Source organism: Mobula birostris, chromosome 12, assembly GCF_030028105.1.
Source record: "Mobula birostris isolate sMobBir1 chromosome 12, sMobBir1.hap1, whole genome shotgun sequence".
Classification (NCBI taxonomy): Eukaryota; Metazoa; Chordata; class Chondrichthyes; order Myliobatiformes; family Myliobatidae; genus Mobula; species Mobula birostris.
This window is the reverse complement of record NC_092381.1, coordinates 99,141,662-99,164,052: the sequence shown is the minus strand read 5'-3', so window position 1 is coordinate 99,164,052 and position 22,391 is coordinate 99,141,662. Positions and strand designations below refer to the sequence as shown.

The window sequence follows — 22,391 nt, the reverse complement described above, 5'->3', positions numbered from 1 at the left end:
AGGGACCAATTTTGTCCCTCACTATCCTTTTGCTATTAATATAACGGTGAAACCCTTGGGATTTATTTTCACCTTGCTTGCCAAAGCAACCTTGTATCTTCTTTTAGCTTTTCTAATTTCTTTCTTAAGATTCTTTTTACATTCTTTATATTTCTCAAGCATCTCATTTATTCCATGCTGCCTATCTTTATTGTAGATATCTCTCTTTTTCCGAACCAAGTTTCCAATATCCCTTGAAAACCATGGCTCTCTCAAACTTTTAACCTTTCCTTTCAACCTAACAGGAACATAAAGATTCTGTACTCTCAAAATTTTATCTTTAAATGACCTCCATTTCTTTATTACATCCTTCCCATAAAACAAATTGTCCCAATCCACTCTTTCTAAATCCTTTTGCATCTCCTCAAAGTTAGCCTTTCTCCAATCAAAAATCTCAACCCTGGGTCCAGACCTATCCTTCTCCATAATTATATTGAAACTAATAGCATTTTGATCACTGGACCTGAGGTGCTCCCCAACACAAACCTCCATCACCTGATCTATCTCATTCCCTAACACTGCCCCTTCTCTAGTTGGTACCTCTATGTATTGCTGCAAAAAACTATCCTGCACACATTTTACAAACTCCAAACCATCCAGCTTCCCACTCTATGTGTGGAAAATTAAAATCTCCCACAATCACAACCTTGTGTTTACTACAAATATCTGCTATCTCCTTACAAATTTGCTCCTCCAATTCTCGCTCCCCATTTGGTGGTCTATAATACACCCCCATAAGAGTTACTACACCTTTCCCATTCCTCAGTTCCACCCAAATAGCCTCCCTAGACGAGCCCTCTAATCTATCCTGCCAGAGCACTGCTGTAATATTTTCTCTATTACAAGCAATGCAACACCTCCCTGTCTTGTCCCTCCGATTCTGTCACACCTGAAGCAATTAAATTCAGGAGTATTTAGTTGCCAATCACACCCCTCCTGTAACCATGTTTCACTAGTAGCTACCACATCATACTTCCAGGTATCAATCCATGCTTTAAGCTCATCCACCTTTCTTACAAATGCTCCTAGCATTAAAATAAATGCATTTAAGAATTTTTCCACCTCTTACTCTCTGTTCATCACTAACAGTGCAAACAACTTTACTATTTTCTTTTTCTTCCTTCTTCCATACATCTGTTCCTACACTCTGGTTCCCCTCCCCCCTTATATCTGGTTTAAATCCACCAGAGCCTCTTTAGCAAACCTACCTGCAAGAATATTTGTCCCCTTCCAGTTCAGATGTAGACCGTCCCGCCGGAACAGGTCCCACCTTCCCTGGAAAACTGCCTAATTATCTATAAATCTGAAGCCCTCCCTCTTGCACCACGTCTTCAGCCACGTGTTGATCTGCGCTATCTTACTATTTCTAAACCCACCTGCACGTGGCACTGGTAGCAATCTTGAGATTGCTATCCTGGATTCCTGTCCTTTAACCTGCACCTAACTCTCTAAACTCACCTTTCAGGACCTCCTCACTCTTCCTACCCATGTCATTGGTCCCAACATGGACCACGACATCTGGCTGCTCACCCTCCCTCTTTAGAATACCAAGAACCCAATCCCAGGTATCACGGACCTTGGCACCAGGGAGGCAATAGACCATCCAGGATTCTCGATCTCTTCCACAGAACCTCTTATCTGTCCCCCTAACTATCAAATCCCCTATCACTACTGCTCTCCTCTTTTCCTTCCTTCCTTTCTGAGTTGAAGGTCCCATCTCGGTACCAGAGACACAACCACTGCAACTTGTCCCTGGTAGGTCGCTCCCATCAACAGTATTCAAAACGGTGTACTTATTATTGGTGGGAACGGCCACAGGGGTGCTCTGTTCATTCTGTCTATTCCCCTTCCCTCTCCTGACAGTCACCTAGCTACCTGTCTCCTGACTCTTAGGGGTGACTATCCCCCTGTAACTCCTCTCTATTTCTGCCTCTGCCTCCCAAATTATCCGAAGTTCATCCAGCTCCAGCTCCAGTTCCCTAACTCAGTTTGTCAGGAGCTCAGCTGGATGCACCTTTTGCAGGTGTAGTAATCAGGGACGATTGTGCTCGCCCTGACTTCCCACATCCTGCAAACGGAGCACTCAACTGCCCCAATTGCTGCCTCCATTACCTACTCTTAAGGTAATTAGATTTATTAAAGGAACTTACCCAGCCTTACCTCACTTGGAGTGAAGCTCTTCCTCAGCCTCTGCTCGCTGAAGCCTCAGAAGCCAAAGCCTTCCTACTCTGTCTCCCTCTACAACATCACCCGCTCTGTTAATCTGCTCTCTTTTAAATACTCCCGCTACCTCACAGTCCAATTTACACGCGCTTGCACAGTCATACCCCGTTCAACTGCTGAAGAAAATGAGCGACTTCCACAAACTGCTCTCTTTTAAATACTCTCGCTGCCTCACCGTCCAACTTACACGTGCTTGTGCAGTCGTGACCTATTCAACTGCCGAAGAAAATGACCGACTTCCACAAACTGCTTTCTTTTAAATACTCCCGCTGCCTCACAGTCTGACTTACACTTTTTCCCTTCCCAATAAAAAGCCCTTCCAGGTGAATCAGAGATTTATTTAAGATTTACTGATGCATTTGTTGTTCACAATAGTTCGCAATGTGGTATCTTCATTCAGTTATGGACTGGCAAACAGTTTTGTGATGCTTTTGCTTTCATACTGTAGAGGTGGTCTTTAGCTTCTGGCTGCCTGAAGTTTAAATCTTCATTCTTTTCCCATTTTGACTTCTCTGTCTGTGGTCTCCTGCACTGTTATAAGAAAGCCCAATCATGTTTGAAGATCAGCACCTCATCATCCATTCAAGCATGTTACACCTCTACTAACAATATAACATTCAACAATTTCAGGTGATTTGTTAATTCTGTATTTGATTTGGCCAGTCAATTTAACATAGAACATACAATAGTACAGCACAGTACAGGCCCTTCGGCCCACAATATTGTGCCGACCCTCAAGCCCTGCCTCCCATATAAGCCCCCATCTTAAATTTCTCCATATACCTGTCTAGTAGCCTCTTAAACTTCACTAGTGTATCTGCCTCCACCACTGACTCAGGCAGTGCATTCCACACACCAACCACTCTCTGAGTAAAAAAACTTCCTCTAATATCTCCCTTGAACTTCCCACCCCTTACCTTAAAGCCATGTCCTCTTGTATTGAGCAGTGGTGCCCTGGGGAAGAGGCACTGGCTATCCACTCTATCTATTCCTCTTATTATCCTGTACACCTCTATCATGTCTCCTCTCATCCTCCTTCTCTCCAAAGAGTAAAGCCCTAGCTCCCTTAATCTCTGATCATAATGCATACTCTCTAAACCAGGCAGCATCCTGGTAAATCTCCTCTGTACCCTTTCCAAATTTATTCAAAGGTCTGGAAAAATAGCAGCAACACAGGCTCTGAAAAATCGTCCAAACTCACTGGAAGAATTAGTGAAACAATTATCAGTGTCTCACACAAAATGCTAGAGGAACTCACCAGGTCAGGCAGCATCTAAGGAAAATACTGTTTAATCTTTTCCATAGATGCCGCCTGACCTGCTGAGTTCCTCCATCATTTTGTGTGTGTTCATTTGTATTTCCAACATCTGCAGACTTTCTCTTGTTTTTAATATCAGTTCACCAGCACCAAATTCCTGGTTATTCTCATTAAAATATATTGGGCTGGCTTCCTCATTTGCATAACTGACATCAGACTTCTTAAACATGCACTCTTTTCCGAGTTCTGCTCTAGGAGGAGATTATCAGGTGGAAAAGTGGACAGAAAAAAAGATTCAAGGATGTGCTCAAATGCTTCCTGAAGAAATATGACATCTCCAATGACTTCTGGGAATTTCTGGGCCATAATTGTTCAAAGCGCAGGAGAAGAATTTGGAATAAGGCTCTGTATCAGAAGCAGCCATGAGCCCTGTATATTATAATACTCTCACATCTGCCCCATCAGCTATTTGCTGCCATCTACAGAAGTTGCCAAATTGGCCTCATTAGAACCCAGAAAAATGAATGGACGCAAGTCATTCTCCATCCTGAGGGCACACATAAGGTTTTTTTCAGCTTTCTTACATTATCCTGTTTCCAACAGAGGGCTGACTTATAATTGCAGAAGTTATACACATAGTTCTGAGTCACATTATGATAAGCACACTGAAATTTAACAATTTCACATTAATTCAATGGTCACAGAAGATATGGATAGCAACTTTCTTTAAAGCAGATTGGAACATGTTTTGAATCAGATAGGACGTATTTTGAAGCAGGGGCTCATATGACACTTGAAAGAATTCAGAAAAATAACAACAACATACTAATTCATTCCTCATCCTCCTGAAGATCAAAATATTGGGACCAAGTTAATGACCACTAAGCCATTTGACGCTCAACTAAATAGTCATACTTACTGTGTGAATTAAATTGGATATTATCAGTGTATGCTATCTGTGTATGTTATGAAGTTTATCTTTATATTCACATATTTCTAAGCATGGACCACAAGGTAGTAACCAACAGTTGAAACGCTGACACCTTTCTGACACACCAGCTAATTGTACATCCCATACTCGTAAAGCGTTCTCTCAAACCTTATCAGTTGAACTCAACTACCTTGATATATATCACATCTGGAAATGTTATGGTTTTAGCAGTCATAGAGTTGTACAGCAAAGAAACAGGTCTTTTGACACCGTGTCTATGCCAACCATAATGCCTATCTGCACTAATCTACTTGCCTTCATGAACTCCACACCTCTATGCTCTGCTCAATTAAGTTGCTGTCCAGATGTTGCTCATTATATAATCACCATTCCTGCCACCACCAGTACTTTTGGTAGTTCATTCCTGATACACTACTCCTTAAATGAATAATTTATCCCTCAGTTCCCGTTTAAACCTCATCCCTCTTACCTTAGACCCTCTGGTTTTAGACATACCTACCATGGGAAACAGATCCTAGCTATCTACCCTATTTATGACTTTGTAGGGACTCTTTAATTTCATTAGGCAGAATTCACACAGACTGTTAAAGGTTAAGTTCGCCATGTACGTGTTATGCTGTGAAGGGGCGGGGAAAAGTTCATATAATGTCGCCATTTGATTGTGGTTTGAATAAAGTGTACGTTAGAAGTAATTACACTTGTGTCAATTTTTGTTGACACTCCTACATTGGTGACCCTGATGCTCCTCCGAATGATTTTGGAGTGATTTCCCTCAATTTACAATCATGGCTGCAAATGTCATTGCTCTCAAGCTCCCTGAATTCTGGCAGGAACATGCTGCAGTTTGGTTTACTCAGGAGGCGGTCCAGTTCACAGTATGTGGAATCTTGCAAGACGACACAAAATATTACTATGCCAAGCCTGAGCGTACTCGTTGGTTCCTCTCACTGCCTGGCTTAGGCGACTCCAAGCTGTCGGAGTTGATGGACCACATGTTGACCCTCTCTGGCGGACATCAGCCATGTTTCATTTTCAGAGAGCTTTCCCTACAACCAGGCAAAGTATGGTTGGCTCTGATGGCTCTCCCCTCAAAGACCTCCAGGCTCTAGCAAGAGAGGCTGACAAGATGTTTTCTGTCACCAAACCTATACGATCATATGGCTGGATGACACTTCTGCCTCGCTGCCAGTTAAATATAAGACAATCGCCGTGGCTCAATGACAGTCTCCTACCCTGCATTCCTACCACATGAGGTTTGGGCCGAGAGCTAAGAAGTGCCACCCATCCCGCGGGTTCAAGGAGTTGGGAAACCGAATGGCCAGTGCCTGTGAGCTGCTGTGGGTGCCTGCAGGTCAGGCAGTTTGTTGTTTATTACAGACTCTTCTTCGGGGCGCAATTTCCTCCGTGACACAGGCGCTCAGGTGAGCATCTTGCCCCTGTCTAAATTGGACATACGAACTGGAGAATATGGACCGTCTCTCAAGGTTGCAAATGGCAGCGCCATCCGGACTTTTGCTAAGTGTGAGATGGTGTTGTGCTTTGACGGGCAGAAGTTCTGCATGAATTTTGTGCTGGCAGTGGTGTTTACACTATTGCTGGGGGCCGACTTCCTCTGTGCCAACAGTCTTCTCGTTGATGTCCAGAACCAGCGCCTCAACGCAGAGAATTTCTACTCCCCCTTCAGCACACTCAGCGCCACTGACACTTCAAAGTTGTCCAGCACCCTTTACGCCTCCGACAACTTCCTCCGCCTCCTTGTTGAGTCCCTGGACCTGACTGAGTCCACCTTCTCCTCCCCCACCACTAAACACAGGGTGGAGCACCACATCCACACCACCAGCCTGCCTGTTCACATTCCTACGAGGTGCTTCTCTGCATTTGGAGAAGCTAGCTGGTGCCAAGGCTGAGTTTGATGCCATGGAGCATCTGGGCATCATCAGGTGGTCCAGCAGTCCATGGGCTTCCCCTCCACATCATGTGAAAACCGGGGGGTGGGGGTGGGGGTGGGGGGTGGCATCAATGATCAATGCAGTGATTAGCATCACCTCAACGATGCCACGGCACCTGACTGATATCTGATCCTGCACTTCCATGATTTCTCGGCCCGCCTAGCAGGAAAAGGTATTTTCTCAAAGGTGGACCTCGTTCACAGTTATCATCAGGTCCCTATCTGCCTGAGTGACATTCCTAAAACTGCTGTTATTACATTGTTCGATTTGTTTGAGTTCCTTTGAATGCTATTCGGGTTGAAGAATGGGGCCAAGACATCTCAGCGCCTCACAGACAGTGTTCTCCGGGATTTGCCATTCCTGTTTGTTTACCTAGTGACATTTTGGTAGCCAGCTCTCTAGGGACCAACATCTCTTACACTAGAGAAACCTTTTCCAAAGCCATAGTCAGCATGGTCTTATTGTCAATCTGGCAAAGTGCCAGTTTGGACTGTCTGTGGTCGATTTCCTTAGACATCGCGTCAAAGCACCATGGGCAGTTCCCCAGTCAGCTAAAGTTGAAGCCGTTAAGCGCTTCCCTCGGCCAGTCACTATTAAGACCCTGTTGGAGTTTTTGGGCATGGAGATCTTTTATCACCACTTTATCACCAAAGTGGTTCTTAAGGGCAAAGCGAAAGCATGTCGTGGACTGGACAGAGGAAAGATCCAAGGCATTCTCGAACACTAAGCAGGCATTATCTAAAGCAACACTGCTGGTGCACCCCTCCCAGACACACTGATCACTCTCAGCACGGACGTGTTGGATTGCGCGGTCGGTAAGATTCATGAGCAGTTGGTCGACAGTGTTGGGCAGCTTACTGTATTTTTCAGCCATCCGTGTTGCTCCTGTGAGTGCAAGTACAGCACGTTCGACTGAAAGCTTCTCAGCCTGCACTTGGCAGTGCAATATTTTTATTTTCTCCCAGAGGGTCGTCTATTTATGGCTTTTGTGGACCATAAGATTGCAACAATCTTCAGTCAGAAGTGCCGAGTAGATGAGCCAGCTCGGCCTCCTCCAGAAGTCCCCAGTACCCCAGGTATCAGTATGTAGCCAATTCAATTCACTCCACTTGATATCAAGAAATAGCTGAAAGCACTGTGATACTGCAAAGGCTATGGACCCAGACAAAATCCCGACAATAGTCTTGAAGACTTGTGCTCCAGAACTTGCCACACCACTAGCCAAGTTGCTCCAGTACAGCTACCCGACAATGTGGAAAATTGCCCTGTACACAAGAAACAGGACAAGTCCAACCCACCAATTACCACTCCATCAGCAAATTAATGGAAGGGGTCATCAACAGTGCTATCATGCAGCACCATAACCTGCTTACGGATGCCCAGTTTGGGTTCCATCAAGGCCACATCACCTCCTTGGTCCAAACAAGTACCAAAGAGCTAAATATCAGAGGTGAGGAGAGGGTGATAGCTCTCAACATCAAGGCAGCATTTGACCAAGTACGGCATCAAGGTGTCCTAGCTGAAATGGAGTCAATGAGAATTAGAGGGAAGAAGTGGGGATGTTCGCAGATGACTGCACAATTTGTGTCTCCTCAGATAGTGAAGCAGTTCATAGCCAAATGCAGCACGACTTGGACAATATCCAGGCTTGGGCTGGCAAGTAACATTCGAGCCTTGCAAGTGCCAGACAATGACCATCTCAAACCATCGTCCCTTGACATTCAGTAGCATCACCATCACTGAATCCCTTACTATCAACATCTTGGGGCTTACTCTTAATAGGAAACTGAACTGCTCTAGCCATATAAACACCATGGCTACCAGAGCAGGTCAAAGGCTAGTCACTTCTTGACTCCCCAAAGCCTGTCCACCATCTACAAGGTTCAGGTCAGGAGTGTAATAGAATACTCACCACTCGCCTGGATGAGTGCAGGTCCATCAACACTCAGAAAGCTTGACACCATCCAGTACAAGGCAGCCCACTTGACTGGTACCTCTTCCACAAGCATCCAATCCCTCCACCATCGATGAACAGTTGCAGCAATGTGTACTATCTACAAGATGCACAGCAACAACACACCAAAAGTTCCTAAGGCAGCACCTTCCAGACCCACGACCACTACCATCTAGAAGGACTAGAACAGCAGATACCTGGGAACACCACCACTTGGAAATCCCCCTCCAAGTCACTCATCATCCCAACTTGGAAACATATCACCATTCCTTCATTGTCGCTGGGTCAAAATCATGAAATTTCCTCCCTAACAGCACTGTGGGTGTAACTACACCTCAGGGACTGCAGCGGTTCAAGAAGGCAGCTCATTACCACCTTCTCAAGGCAACAAGGGATGGGCAATAAATGCTGGCTTAGCTGGCGATGCTCACATCACGTAAATCAGCTGTCCCCAACCACTCGGCCGCAAAGCATGTGCTACCGGTCCACGAGGAAACGATATGAGTCAGCTGCATCTTTCCTCATTCCCTGTCACGCACTGTTGAACTTGAACATAGGGTTACCAACTGTCCCGTATTTGCCGGGACATCCTGTGTATTGGGCTAGATTGGTTCGACCCATACGGGACCACCCTTGTCTCATATTTCCCCCGCTAAGGTAGAGCGTTCCTATGAAACCTTTCGTGCCGAAATAGCGTGAAGCAAAAATGCAGTTACCATTATTTTATATGGGAAAAATTTTGGAGCGTTCCCAGACCCAAAAAAATAACCTAACAAATCATACCAAAAACACATAAAACCAAAAATAAATAACACTAATATATAGTAAAAGCAGGAATGATATGATAAATACACAGCCTATATCAGGGGTTCCCATCTTTTTTTGCACTGCAGACCGGTTTAATATTGACAATATTCTTGTGGACCGACTGACCAGCGTGGCGGGGAGTGTCCAAGTAGGGTTAAACGCACCTCAACATGTCTTTTACAGTTAGGGTTGCCAACTTTCTCACTCCCAAATAGGGGACAAAAGTAGCAGTCAAATCCCGGGACACTTTACCGCAGGAAAGACTACCATGACCTGAAGCCTTGCGCGGGCACCTGTGTGCGCATGCGTGACGTACACGTGATGTGCACATGCGCGTATGTGCTGATTTCCCCCCACAAATCGGTTTTGCCTTCATCTTCCCAACTATATTGTACATACATTATTTCTACTTTATATAGGCTGTGTACTTATCATATCATTCCAGCTTTTACTATATGTTAGTGTTAATTATTTTCGGTTTCATGTGTTATTTGGTATGATTTGGTAGGTTATGTTTTGGGTCTGGGAATGCTCAAAAATTTTCCCATATAAATTAATGGTAACTGCTTCTTCGCTTCACGCCATTTTGGCGCAAAAGGTTTCGTAGGAACGCTCCACCTTAGCAGGGGAAATACGGGACAAACCAATTTAGCCCAATATATGGGATGTCCTGGCTAATACGGGACAGATGGCAACCCTATGTTCAAGTTCAACAGTGTGTGACAGGGAATGAGGAAAGGTGCAGCTGACTCGTATCATTCCTCGCGGCTCGGTAGCACATGCTTTGCGGCCCGTGGTTGGGGACCGCTGGCCTATATAAAGTAGAAATAATGTATGTACAGTATAGTCCGGAAGATAAAGGCAAAACCAAATTGTGGGGAAAAAAATCGGCATGTAGGCGCATGCGCACATCACATGCGCATGTGCACACAGGTGCTCGCGCAAGGCTTCAGGTCATGGTAGTCTTTCCTGTGGTAAAGTGTCCTGGGATTTGACTGCTACTTCTGTCCCTTATTTGGGAGTGAGGAAGTTGGCAACCCTAACTGTAAGAGACATGTTGAGGTGAATTTAACCCTACTTGAACACCCCCCCACCCCCCGGTCGGCCGGTCCGCAAGAATATTGTCAATATTAAACCGGTCCGCGGTGCAAAAAAGGTTTGGGACCCCTGCCGTAAATGAATACATTATAAAAAGCCCCTAAAATTCGCCATGGCTAAGATCTCTGAACCTTGGTTTGCTTGACAGCAGTGCCATCTTTCTTTGATTTCAAAGTTCACTACGGACGTTCACCATATCACAGGGAAGTATAACATTGTGCTGACTGCCTTTCCCAGTCCTTCACCGGTGCTGTCAATTTGGGCATGGACTACACTCAGATGGTGGCAGGCCAGGTTCTGGACCTGAGCGTGTAGATGCTGTGTTCCACAACCACTAGGGTTGAAATTGGTGGATGTTGCTTTCGGTGACAGCGGTGTTTCACTACTGGCAGTGATGCGTTTTTGATGCAGTCCACGGGCTTTCTCACCCAGGCCAGAAGGCATCGCAGAAACTGATGTCAGAAAAGTTTCTATGGCATGGGCTTAAGAAGGACGTCAGGGACTGGGCTAGTGCTTGTTTGGCGTGTCAAGCACGAAGGTCCAAGGCTCCTTTAACTCTTTTTGAGGTGCCTGATTGGCGTTTCGACCATGTGAATGTGGATTAGCTTGGCCTGTTGCCCCCATCCCGCTGGTTTACTTGCCACCTCAGCATTGTTAATAGGACACATGTTGGCCAGAGGCAGTGCCGCTGTCGTCCATTTCAGCCGCAGAGGTGGCACGAGCGTTCGTTGGCTCGTGGATCACTCGGTTTGGCCGCCTGTCAGATATCTCTTCAGACCGAAGGATGCAGTTTGCATCCGAGCTTTGGTGTGTGGTTGCCCATGATCTGGGGTCAAACTGCACCGGACCACGGCTATCACCCTCAGGCCAACGATATGTGCGAGTTGTTCCACTGTTCAATGAATGCCGCTCTCTGAGTATGCCTCAGTGACGGTTGCTGGGTGGACAGACTGCTGTGGGTCATGTTGGGCCTGAGGACGGCCCCTGGGGCCTCTTCAGTTCCCTTCTGCAAAGCTTGTTTTTGGGCAACCCCTGAAGATGCTGGGAAAATTTTTCCCAACATCCACGGTCTTATTATCCACTTTGCAGCAGCAGTCAGCATTTATAGGCAGCGCCAAAACTTTCACTCCAGTGCCCATGACGCAGCATGGCCTGCTATGGTCGTACCTGTTGCGGGGTCTGTAGGAGGCAAAATATGTGTTTGTGCGTCATGATGGACATTGGGGTCCCCTGCGGCTGCCTTATGATGACCCGTTCCACATGTTGGAAGCAGGGGATAAGTTTTTTACACTGGACTTTGGAGTATTTCTGTGGATCGTCTCAAGTCTACCCATTTGGACCTGGACTCTCCAGTGGAAGTGGCACAGCCCCCACAGAGGACCCAGTCTCCCACCTCCAGACCTTCTGACATTGACTGTCTTTCCTCCCCCGTCACCTGCCCCTGAAGGCAGGAGTAGGTTCAGCCTGATTGTTTGGCTTTTCTGCTAGGGTGAATTCTGAGGGTGGGGGGTGCGCATGTGTAGGGACTCCTTAATTTTATTAGGCAGAATTCACCCAGACTATTAAGGGTTAAGTTGGCCATGTATGTTATGTGTTACGTTATACATTGTTACGTTTTGGGGGGGGGGGAGGATTTTTGTCGACACTCCTACAACTCTCATAATTTTATATACCCTATATCATGTCACCTCTCAGCCTCCTTTACTCACCTTGGTTATCCAATCTTTCCTGTAACTCAAGCCCTCCAATCCAGGAAACATCTTTGTCAATATTTTCTGCAGCTTCCTAATTTATTTGCATCATCTGTGGTGACCAGAACTGTATGTAATATTTCACGTATAGCCTAACCACTGTTTTGTACAACTGTAACATGTTATTCCAACTCTTACATTCATTATCTAGGTCAATGAAGGCAAGCATGCCATACACTTTCTTCACCATCCTGTCTACCTGTGTTGACATTTTCATGAAACTATATACTTGCGCCCTTGGGCCTCTCTGTTCAGTTAAAAGAAAACCTCCACGCTATTACCATTCACTGCATATGTCCTGCCTGGTTTAACTTACCATAACATATCTTTTCTCAATTGTCTGTGTTAAATTTTATATACCTTTCCTTTACCCACTTTCCCAGATGATCCAGATCTTGCTGTAATCTTAGGCAACCCTCTTCACTGTCCACTACACCATCAGCTTTGGTGTCATCTGCAAACTTGCTAATCATGCCAGCTACATTCTGATTCAAATCATTAATATATGATAAACAACAGACAACATAGCACCAGTTCTGCAGCACACTACTGATCACAGGCCTCCAGTCTGAGTCCCATGTGTCCTAACCTTTTGGACCAACCTACCATATAGGACCTTATCAAAAGCCTTGATAAAGTACATGCAGCCAATGTTTACCACCCTGCTCTTATCAATCCTTGTGGTCATCTCTTTAAAAAAAACTAAATCAAATTTATGAAGCATGATTTCCCATGTACAAAGCCAAGCCATGCTGACTATTGTTAATCAATCTTCACCTATCCAAATGCAAATGAATCCTATCAGTCAGAATCCCTTCCAATTACTTTCTCACCAATGATGTAAGTCTAACTGATCTGTAGTTCCCTGGTTTATCCCTGCTGCTCTTGAAGCAAACGCACTAAATTAGCCAATGTCCAATATTCAGGTACTTTATCTGCAATTAACAATTTCTGCAGGGTCCTAGTAATCTGCTCCTTTGCTTCCCATAATATCCAAGGATAGACCTGGTCAGGCTCTAGGATGTATCTACTATTTTGTGTTTCAGAACCTTTAACATCTCTTTCTTTATAATGTTGATGTACATATCTATATCTGAATATTACCATTCTCTTCCCTGAATTCACTAGCTTCCATGTTCTTCTCCAATTTCAAGTATACATTTCAGACGTTGCCTATTTTCCAATGGCTTCTCATCTTAGATCCCACGTTGATCCTTAAGAGAACCTATACTCTCTTAAGCAAACTTTTTAATGTACAATGTACCTCTGGAATCATTAAGGGTTCTCAGTTATTTTATATGGTAGAGATATCACATATTCCCTTTTTGCTCTCCTAATTCCCCTCTTAAGTGTGCTCCTATATCCCTTATATCTTTTCAGTATCCCTCATCACCAAGGTTCCCTAATCCTGCCAATCTTGCTCTTCGCTCTGACAGAAAAGTTCTGACCGCAATTTCTTCTTACATCATTCTTAAAAGCATCCCATTTGCTAATATGCCATTTACCTACAAACAACTTCTCTAAATTCACTTCAGAGTATTCTAATACGAAGTCACTGAAATAAGCTTCCCTCAATTTAGAACTTTCACTTAAGGATCAATTCTTTTTCATTAACTATTTTGAAACTTACTGAATTAAGGCTTTTACAGCTCCCTCCCTATTGTGCCCCTGTCTATTGGACTTAATTGCTTTAACTTCCATATTTGCTTCATCTTTCTCATTTGATTTGCTACCACTTTGGGTCACCCTGCGAGACTAGTTTGAGCATTAATCAAATCGGGAACTTGCCAACAAAGAACACAATTCTGCTTTTCATGTGTGCACGGCCATCCAGTTAGACTGCAACTGAGCAGTACCTCAATTACATTATTTTTTGGCATTGCTGACAAAGCCATTATTTGTTCTCTTTCTCAAGGTGGTGTGGCAAGCCCCTTCTTAAACCACTGCAATCCTCTAGTGAGGGCGCTCTTTTAGTGATAATGGACAAAGTTGTGACAATGAGAGGAAACTTGTCACAGGTGGTGTTTTACACACATGCTGCCTGAGTCCTTCTTAGGCTTTAAACTGCAGACAATATGAAGCAGAAACAGAAACCCACTGTGGCTACTGTGTATACTAAATTACCTGTAGATCTGATAAGGGCTTCATCTGTGCTCCAGTTCAGTTCAAAGCTATAAAAGCAGATCATGTACTCCAGATCCATCAGGATTGTTGCCAGGCTGTTCAACTGGTCAGCCAGCCAGAAATCTGCAAACTCTACTTTGTGGAATGGTGCGGTGAAGACTCTGAACTGTGGGGAAAACAGAAAAAAAGAGACTCATCAGGAAATAAGTTTAAAGCTAAAGCCTTTCACCTGTACCCACCACCCACTGCAGTCTATCCCCAACCTCTGGCACTCTGACCTCCATATTAAATAATAATCATTATCTGCAGCAAAAAACAAGCAATTAAGTAGAGAAGACTGATAGATTAAGCATAAAGAGGCCGACGTCTTCCTCTAAAATTAAGAAAATCACTTTCTGACAATATCTAGACAATAAGAGATCATTTGTGCACCCAGGATTCACTCATCCATTTTCAAAAAGATGCGTGGTAGGTCATGTTTGACCAATCTGTTGGAGTTTTTTGAGGAGGTTACCAGGAAAGTGGATGAAGGGAAGGCAGTGGATATTGTCTTCATGGACTTCAGTAAGGCCTTTGACAAGGTCCCGCATGGGAGGTTAGTTAGGAAAATTCAGTGGCTAGGTATACATGGAGAGGTGGTAAATTGGATTAGACATTGGCTCAATGGAAGAAGCCAGAGAGTGGTGGTAGAGAATTGCTTCTCTGAGTGGAGGCCTGTGACTAGTGTTGTGCCACAGGGATCAGTGCTGGGTCCATTGTTATTTGTCATCTATATCAATGATCTGGATGATAATGTGGTAAATTGGATCAGCAAGTTTGCTGATGATACAAAGATTGGAGGTGTAGTAGACAGTGAGGAAGGTTTTCAGAGCCTGCAGAGGGACTTGGACCAGCTGGAAAAATGGGCTGAAAAATGGCAGATGGAGTTTAATACTGGCAAGTGTGAGGTATTGCACGTTGGAAGGACAAACCAAGGTAGAACATACAGGGTTAATGGTAAGGCACTGAGGAGTGCAGTGGAACAGAGGGATCTGGGAATACAGATACAAAATTCCCTAAAAGTGTCGTCACAGGTAGATAGGGTCGTAAAGAGAGCTTTTGGTACATTGGCCTTTATTAATCAAAGTACTGAGTGTAAGAGCTGGAATGTTATGATGAGGTTGTATAAGGCATTGGTGAGGCCGAATCTGGAGTATTGTGTTCAGTTTTGGTCACCAAATTACAGGAAGGATATAAATAAGGTTGAAAGAGTGCAGAGAAGGTTTACAAGGATGTTGCCGGGACTTGAGAAACTCAGTTACAGAGAAAGGTTGAATAGGTTAGGACTTCATTCCCTGGAGCGTAGAAGAATGAGGGGAGATTTGATAGAGGTATATAAAATTATGATGGGTATAGATAGAGTGAATGCAAGCAGGCTTTTTCCACTGAGGCAAGGGGAGAAAAAAACCAGAGGACATGGGTTAAGGGTGAGGGGGGAAAAGTTTAAAGGGAACATTAGGGTGGGCTTCTTCACACAGAGAGTGGTGGGAGTATGGAATGAGCTGCCAGACGAGGTGGTAAATGCGGGTTCTTTTTTAACATTTAAGAATAAATTGGACAGATACATGGATGGGAGGTGTATGGAAGGATATGGTCCGTGTGCAGGTCACTGAGACTAGGCAGAAAATGGTGTGGCACAGCCAAGAAGGGCTAAAGGGCCTGTTTCTGTGCTGTAGTTTCTATGGTATGGTTAGTTTCTATGAGTAAATGGCCAATATTTGCTCATTAAATTGTAAAACCTCATCCATAGCCCTAAATAAAAACAAGTTAACAGCAAGCAACACACACAAAATGCTGGTGGAATGCAGCAGGCCAGACAGCATCCATAGGAAGAAGCACCCTTTCGTCACCCTCAACTGTTTCCTGTGGCAGAGAATTCCACAGATTCACCACTCTCTGAGATCAGGGGGTATGGAGAGAAGGCAGGTACAGGGTTCTGAGTTGGATGATCTGCCATGATCATACTGAATGGCAGTGCTGGCTCAAAGGGCCGAATGGCCTACTCCTGCGCCTATTTTCTATGTTTCTATGTTTCCATGTCAGGACTCGGCCTGAAACATCGACTGTGCTTCTTCCTGTGGATGTTGTCTGGCCTGCTGCGTTCCACCAGCATTTTGCGTGTGTTGCTTGAATTTCCAGCATCTGCCGATTTCCTCGTGTTTGTGAAGTTAACAGCAGGATGGTTTTTGATTTAAAAAGTCAGTGAATCATGGGGGTCAATTCACTATTGATGGGATAAAGAATGCACTATTTCTTGAATGTACATTTCTGGCTATTGCAGTGGTCTGTGTTTCAGCTGAAAAATGAACATCTATTTAAGCAACACACACAAAATGCTGGAGGAACTCAGCAGGTCAGGTAGCATCTTTGGAAATGAATGAACAGCTGGTGTTTCAGGCCAAGACCCTTCCTACGGACTGGGAAGGAAGGGGGAAGATGTCAGAATAAAAAGGTGGGAGGAGAGGTAGCGAGGGGGTGATAAGTGAAGCCAGGTGGGTGGGAAAGATAAAGGGCTGGAGAAGAAAGAATCTGATAGTAAGGGAGAGTGGAGTGTAACAGAAAGGGAAGAAGGAGGGGAGGTGATAGGCAAGTGAGGAGAAGGGTAAGAGGCCAGAGCAGGGAATTGAAGAGGAGGGAAGGGGATTGGAAAAAAAAATCAGAAGGTATTTATTATTTAAGTAATACTATAAATATATTGTTTGATTAAGCAGTCTTGTTCATTTAAATAATTCACTATGGGTTATATCTAAAAACACATAAGTTGCATACGTCATGACGCTACCACATGATACGTGCATACCTCACTTAAAGTGAACACAAAGATTCGCATCTTTCAACTCTCCTGTTTTAAATTGAATTAGTTTAATGTTTTGTAGTTACAAAACATAACAGTGGTGATGGGGTATCTTTAAAACAAACCTGAGACAGCTACCAACCTGTTGAAGCACAATAAGACAGCGGTCCCCAGGTACCGGGCCGCAAAGCATGTGATACCGGGCCGTGAGGAAACGATATGAGTCAGCTACACCTTTCCTCATTCTTGTTGAACTTGAACATAGGTTTCATAGGAACGCTCTACTTTAGCGGGGTAGAGCCCAATATATGGGATGTCCTGGCAAATACGGGACAGTTGGCAACCCTATGATCGCATCTTTCAACTCTCCTGTTTTAAACTGAATTAGTTTAATGTTTTGTAGTTACAGAACAAAACAGTGGTGATGCGGCATCTTTAAAACAAACCTGAGACAGCTACCAACCTGTTGAAGCACAATAAGACAGCGGTCCCCAACCAAGCAAAGCATGTGCTACCGGGCCGTGAGGAAACCATATAAGTCAGTTGCACCTTTCCTCATTCCCTGTCACGCACTGTTGAACTTGAACATAGGGTGGCCAACTGCCCCGTATATGCCAGGACATCTCGTATATTGGGCTCTATCCCACTAAGGAAGAGTGTTCCTATGAAACCTTTCGTGCCGAAATTGAGTAAAGCGAAGAAGCAATTACCATTAACTTATATGGGAAACATTTTTGAGCATTCCCAGACCCAAAAAATAACCTACCAAATCATACCAAATAACACATAAAACCAAAAATATGATAAATACACAGCAGATATAAAGTAGAAATAATCTATGTACAGTGTAGTCGGGAAGATGAAGGCAAAACCAATTTGTGGGGGAGAAAAATTGGCACGTACACACACCACACAGGTGCTCGCGCAAGGCTTCATGGTCATGGTAGTCTTTCCTGGGGTAAAGTGTCCTGGGATTTGACTGCTACTTTTGTCCCTTATTTGGGAGTGAGAAAGTTGGCAACCTTAACTGTAAAAGACAGGTTGAGGTGAGTTCAACCCTACTTGAACAGCCGCCCCCCCCCCCCGCCCCAGTTGGCCGGTCCGCAAGAATATTGTCAATATTAAACCGGTCTGCGGTGCAAAAAAGGTTGGGGACCCCTGCAATAAGACATTCAATTTAAAAAAAAGCTTAGTGAGGAACAGCCAAGTGGCTCATGTATACTGAGCTAATTCAACAGTATTTTGAAACAAATTAAATATTCAATGACAAAACGAGTATCAATTTTGCTGAGTGAATTGGGTTTAAAGGTATACAGTTTGCTTTGCAGTTTGACTGCTCCAATCAAACCAGCCAAAATGAGCTTTGCTGATATCATGAAAACAATGCAGGACATTTAAAACCAAAACCATTGTTGATTGCAGAATACTTTAGGTTTCCACAAGCAGAACAAGGGAAGTCCATTGCAGCGTATGTGGCTGAATTGAAGAGATTATTTGAGCATTGTCAGCTTGGTGCACTGAGAGATTGTGTAGTTTTTGAAATCTTAAAAGAAAGCATTCAAAAATAGCTCCTAACTGAAGCATAATGCACATTTAAAAGAACAATTGAAATAGCAGTATCAGTGGAAATAGCAGACACAGACACAATTCAGGAGAATGAGGGGGGATCTCATAGAAACATTACGAATGTTAAAAGGCCTGAACAGATTAGATATGGCAAAGTTATTTCCCATGGTAGCGGATTCTAGGACAAGAGGGCACGACTTCAGGATTGAAGGACGTCCTTTTAGAACTAAGATGCGGAGAAATTACTTTAGTCAGAGGGTGGTAAATCTGTGAAATTTGTTGCCGTGAGCGGCTGTGGAGGCCAAGTCATTGGGTGTACTTAAGGCAGAGATAGATAGGTTTTTGATTAGCCAGGGCATCAAAGGGTATGACTGGAAGAATTGGATCAGCCCATGACTGAATGGCAGAGCAGACTCGATAGGCCGAATGGCCTACTTCTGCTCCTATATCTTATGGTCTTATGGCAGTTGAGTTGCAGTCAGGAATGAAAGTGAACGTGAACAAATTGCAAATTCTAAACAAAAACCTGACTGGCCGAACAAATTGTGTTATCGTTGTGGCAGGGGCTCACATATATCAAACTAATGCAGGTTTAAAGACGAAACCTGTAAAAAAAAAATGCAATGAACTAGGCCACATACAAAGATTCTGTTGGACAGACAATAATAAATGGACTGCGCAGAAAAGAGAAAAAGATAAGTCAAGTTGCAGTTTCAAAGAGCCCTAATCTGCACACTATTAATGAAAAATCTGAAAATGAAGAGAGATTCCCTTTTTATTGCTGGTGAGATCACTCTACTACAGAGAGGAGAGACTGCCTTTTTATTACTGGAGAGATTGCTCTGCTATGGAGAGGGGAGACTGCCTTTTTTTTAATCACTGGTGAGATCACTCTGCTATGGAGAGGGAGAATACTGACCAGGTTTTCTGCATTTTGAATGTGGACTTGGACTATGGATTTTTTTTTCTGCTTAGTTTTTTGTATTCTGTGTCTTTCAACCCATCTTTCTCATATTTTTGTGTGTGGGGTAGGGGGATCTCTGGAGGGAGGGGTCGATGTGCCTGTTCTGTTTTTGTTTGTTTTATTATGCAGAGAGGAGGAATTTGGAGTTTGACTGTTTTTTACTTTCTTGGTTTTGTGGCTATCTGGAGAAGAAGAAGAGTTGTATACTTTGATAATAAATGAACCCTTGAGTCACACAGGACGGGTAGCCTTGAAATTTAGAAAGTGAAAACTAAAGATAGACAAGCAATATAGCTTACATCAGAAGAGAATGGGAACTTAATTAATATGAAATTGGACATTGGCTGTATAAGTCAATCCATAAAAAGATACAGAACTGAAGCCTGTAGATATTCGGCTAAGAACTTACACTGGAGAAAAGATAACTCCTGTGGGAATGACATTTGTAACAGTGAGATACACAATCAACAAGTCACATTATGCTTGTATGTGGTAAGAACAGGAGGGCCAGCATTATGGGGGTGTGATGGGCTGAGACAACTACAACTTGATTAGAGATCCATCCACCATTTGCATGCCACATCCCCTGCAACGCAGTCAACTAAAAGTGAATTAAGAAAGATACTTGTTCATTTAAATCATTACGTCAGAACGAGAATGGGATTAGGAATTAAAATGGTAGGCCACTGGGAAATTTTGCTTTTGTTGGATGGAGCAGAGGTGCTCGATAAAGTGGTCCCCCATTTTACGACGGGTCTCATGAATGTAGAGGAGGTCGCATCAGGAGCAATAGATAACCTCAGCAGATTTGCAGGTGAAGTGTTGCCTCACCTGGATGGACTGTTTGGAGCCCTGAATGAAGGTAAGGCAGGAGGTGAATGGGCAAGTGTAGCATTTCTGTCTCTTGCAGGGTTAGAGACCTCCTAGATCTTGTGTGCTAGGAGGGGGATTAGTAGATGAAGGGAAGAATGGACAAAGGCATCATGGAGGGAGTGATCCCTGTGGAAAGTAGAGAGTGCAGTTGGGGGTAGGTAAAGATATGATTGGTGGTAGGATCCCACTGACAGTGGCAGAAGTTAAGCAGAATGATATCCCTTTTCTTCTATTCCCCAAACTGACCTCCTACCTCTTCTCTTCACCTGCCTATCACCTTCCTCGGTGCCCCTCCTTCTTCCCTTCCTCCCATGATCCACTATCTTCTCCTATCAGATTTCTTCAGCCTTTAAACTTCCCCACCTACCTGGTTTCACAAATCACCTTCTAGGTAGTTCTCCTTCCCCTTCCTTCCCTGTACTGAGCATGGGTCTCCGCCTGAAACATTGACTGTTTATTCATTTCCATCGATGCTGCCTGACCTGCTGAGTTCCTTCAGTATTTTGTGTGTATTGCTCTGGATTTCCAGAATCTACAGAATCTCGTGTTTATCCATTTAAGTAGATCTCATTAACAAAATGTTTCATAATTCTAAAAACTTAAACCTTCTGACAAAAAGTATGCTGCTTTAAGAAACTAAAATGATGTCATCCACACTTCTTTTACCAGATCTTTCTCCATGGCAGAATCCAGGTCAAGAGCACTCCAGTAGAACAGATAGATTTACAAACCAACAGAGATATGATTTCTATTAAAATACTAACTAAACTTCAGGACATAGACAGTGAAGTAGATAATTTTGAGTTCTATCCCATGTCCTTTCAAATTATTTCTTGCCCGTATGGCATCCCCATGGAATCATGCCTGATATAAAATGTACTGTTAAAAAACTTAGATAATTGTAAATTAGGAATTTCAAGAGATATGGGTCTATGGAGCAGAGCAGTAAAGGATGAGGTAAGAGAGGAGCCATGATCTTAATGAATGGTGGAGCAGGCTGACTTCTGTTTCTATTACTTCTCAAATATTTAGGAAACCATGTCCTTACAAAGTCTTTGTGCATGTCACTGACTTATTGTTTTTGTCATTATATATTTTGCATGAGCAAAGTATGGTTCACACAGGATTATCTAGTTTCATAATATCTCTGAAAACAAAATGACATTTCCATTAATACCTGCACTCACTCCCAATACTCCTGCTTGAATCATTGAGAATTCCCTTTATAATACTGGAAAATACTGTGAGAATCTTTTTCATTCTGAGGTTTCCTACCTGATTTAGTGTTCTGTGAATTTCTTGACTCTTTACTACTACCAAACTTTTAATGTGGACATTATAGCATAAAAGTCACAAAATGATGAAGCTAGCCTAACTTTGTATATACTATACAAAGCTGGGCAATCATTTCATATTTTACCTATTCAAATTAAAATTTCAATTTTGATTGGAAAAGGGCTTCTTGAGTCCTGAAGAAGGATCTCAGCCTGAAATGTTGACCGTTTATTCATTTCCATAGATGCTGCCTGATCTACTGAGTTCCTCGAGCAGTCTGTGTGTGTTGCTTTGGATTTCCAGCATCTGCAGAATTTTAATTCTTTAGATTTATTTGGCTACAGAGCTATCTACATCGTTTAACATTTCACAACAGATGATTAGGTAACCTTACTGAGTGTATTTACCATAAAATTCTACCTGAAAAGAGAGAACTTAGATATGTGCACATCTTATATGACTTGAAATTTTCCATAACAAAGTGCTTCAGAATTGATAAGTATTTTGACAAACAATTAATTTTGACAAAGGAAGTTCTTTTCTTCAAATGATGTTAACATCAAGTCAACATGGTAGACTCCTCTTCCCATTCAACATTCACACCATGACTCCCAAGTTGCTCTTACATCATTAAATGTTCCAACAAGAACTGTCCTTTGTTATTCAAATAACAAGCCATGGGTGACAAAGGACATTAAGGACATCCTGAACGCTAAAAAGAGGGT

General features: G+C 43.4%; 1 protein-coding gene across 5 annotated transcripts in view; it reads right to left on the bottom strand.

Annotated features, from left to right (window-relative positions):
* Window positions 1-22,391, bottom strand: part of LOC140206139 (xenotropic and polytropic retrovirus receptor 1 homolog) — a 371,957-nt gene that overhangs the window by 84,609 nt on the left and 264,957 nt on the right. For all 5 annotated transcript variants that reach the window (XM_072274355.1, XM_072274359.1, XM_072274357.1 and 2 more), the window contains exon 10: window positions 14,156-14,321. In XM_072274355.1, coding sequence (XP_072130456.1) covers window positions 14,156-14,321 — 166 coding nt within the window. The remainder of the gene's footprint in view (window positions 1-14,155; window positions 14,322-22,391) is intronic.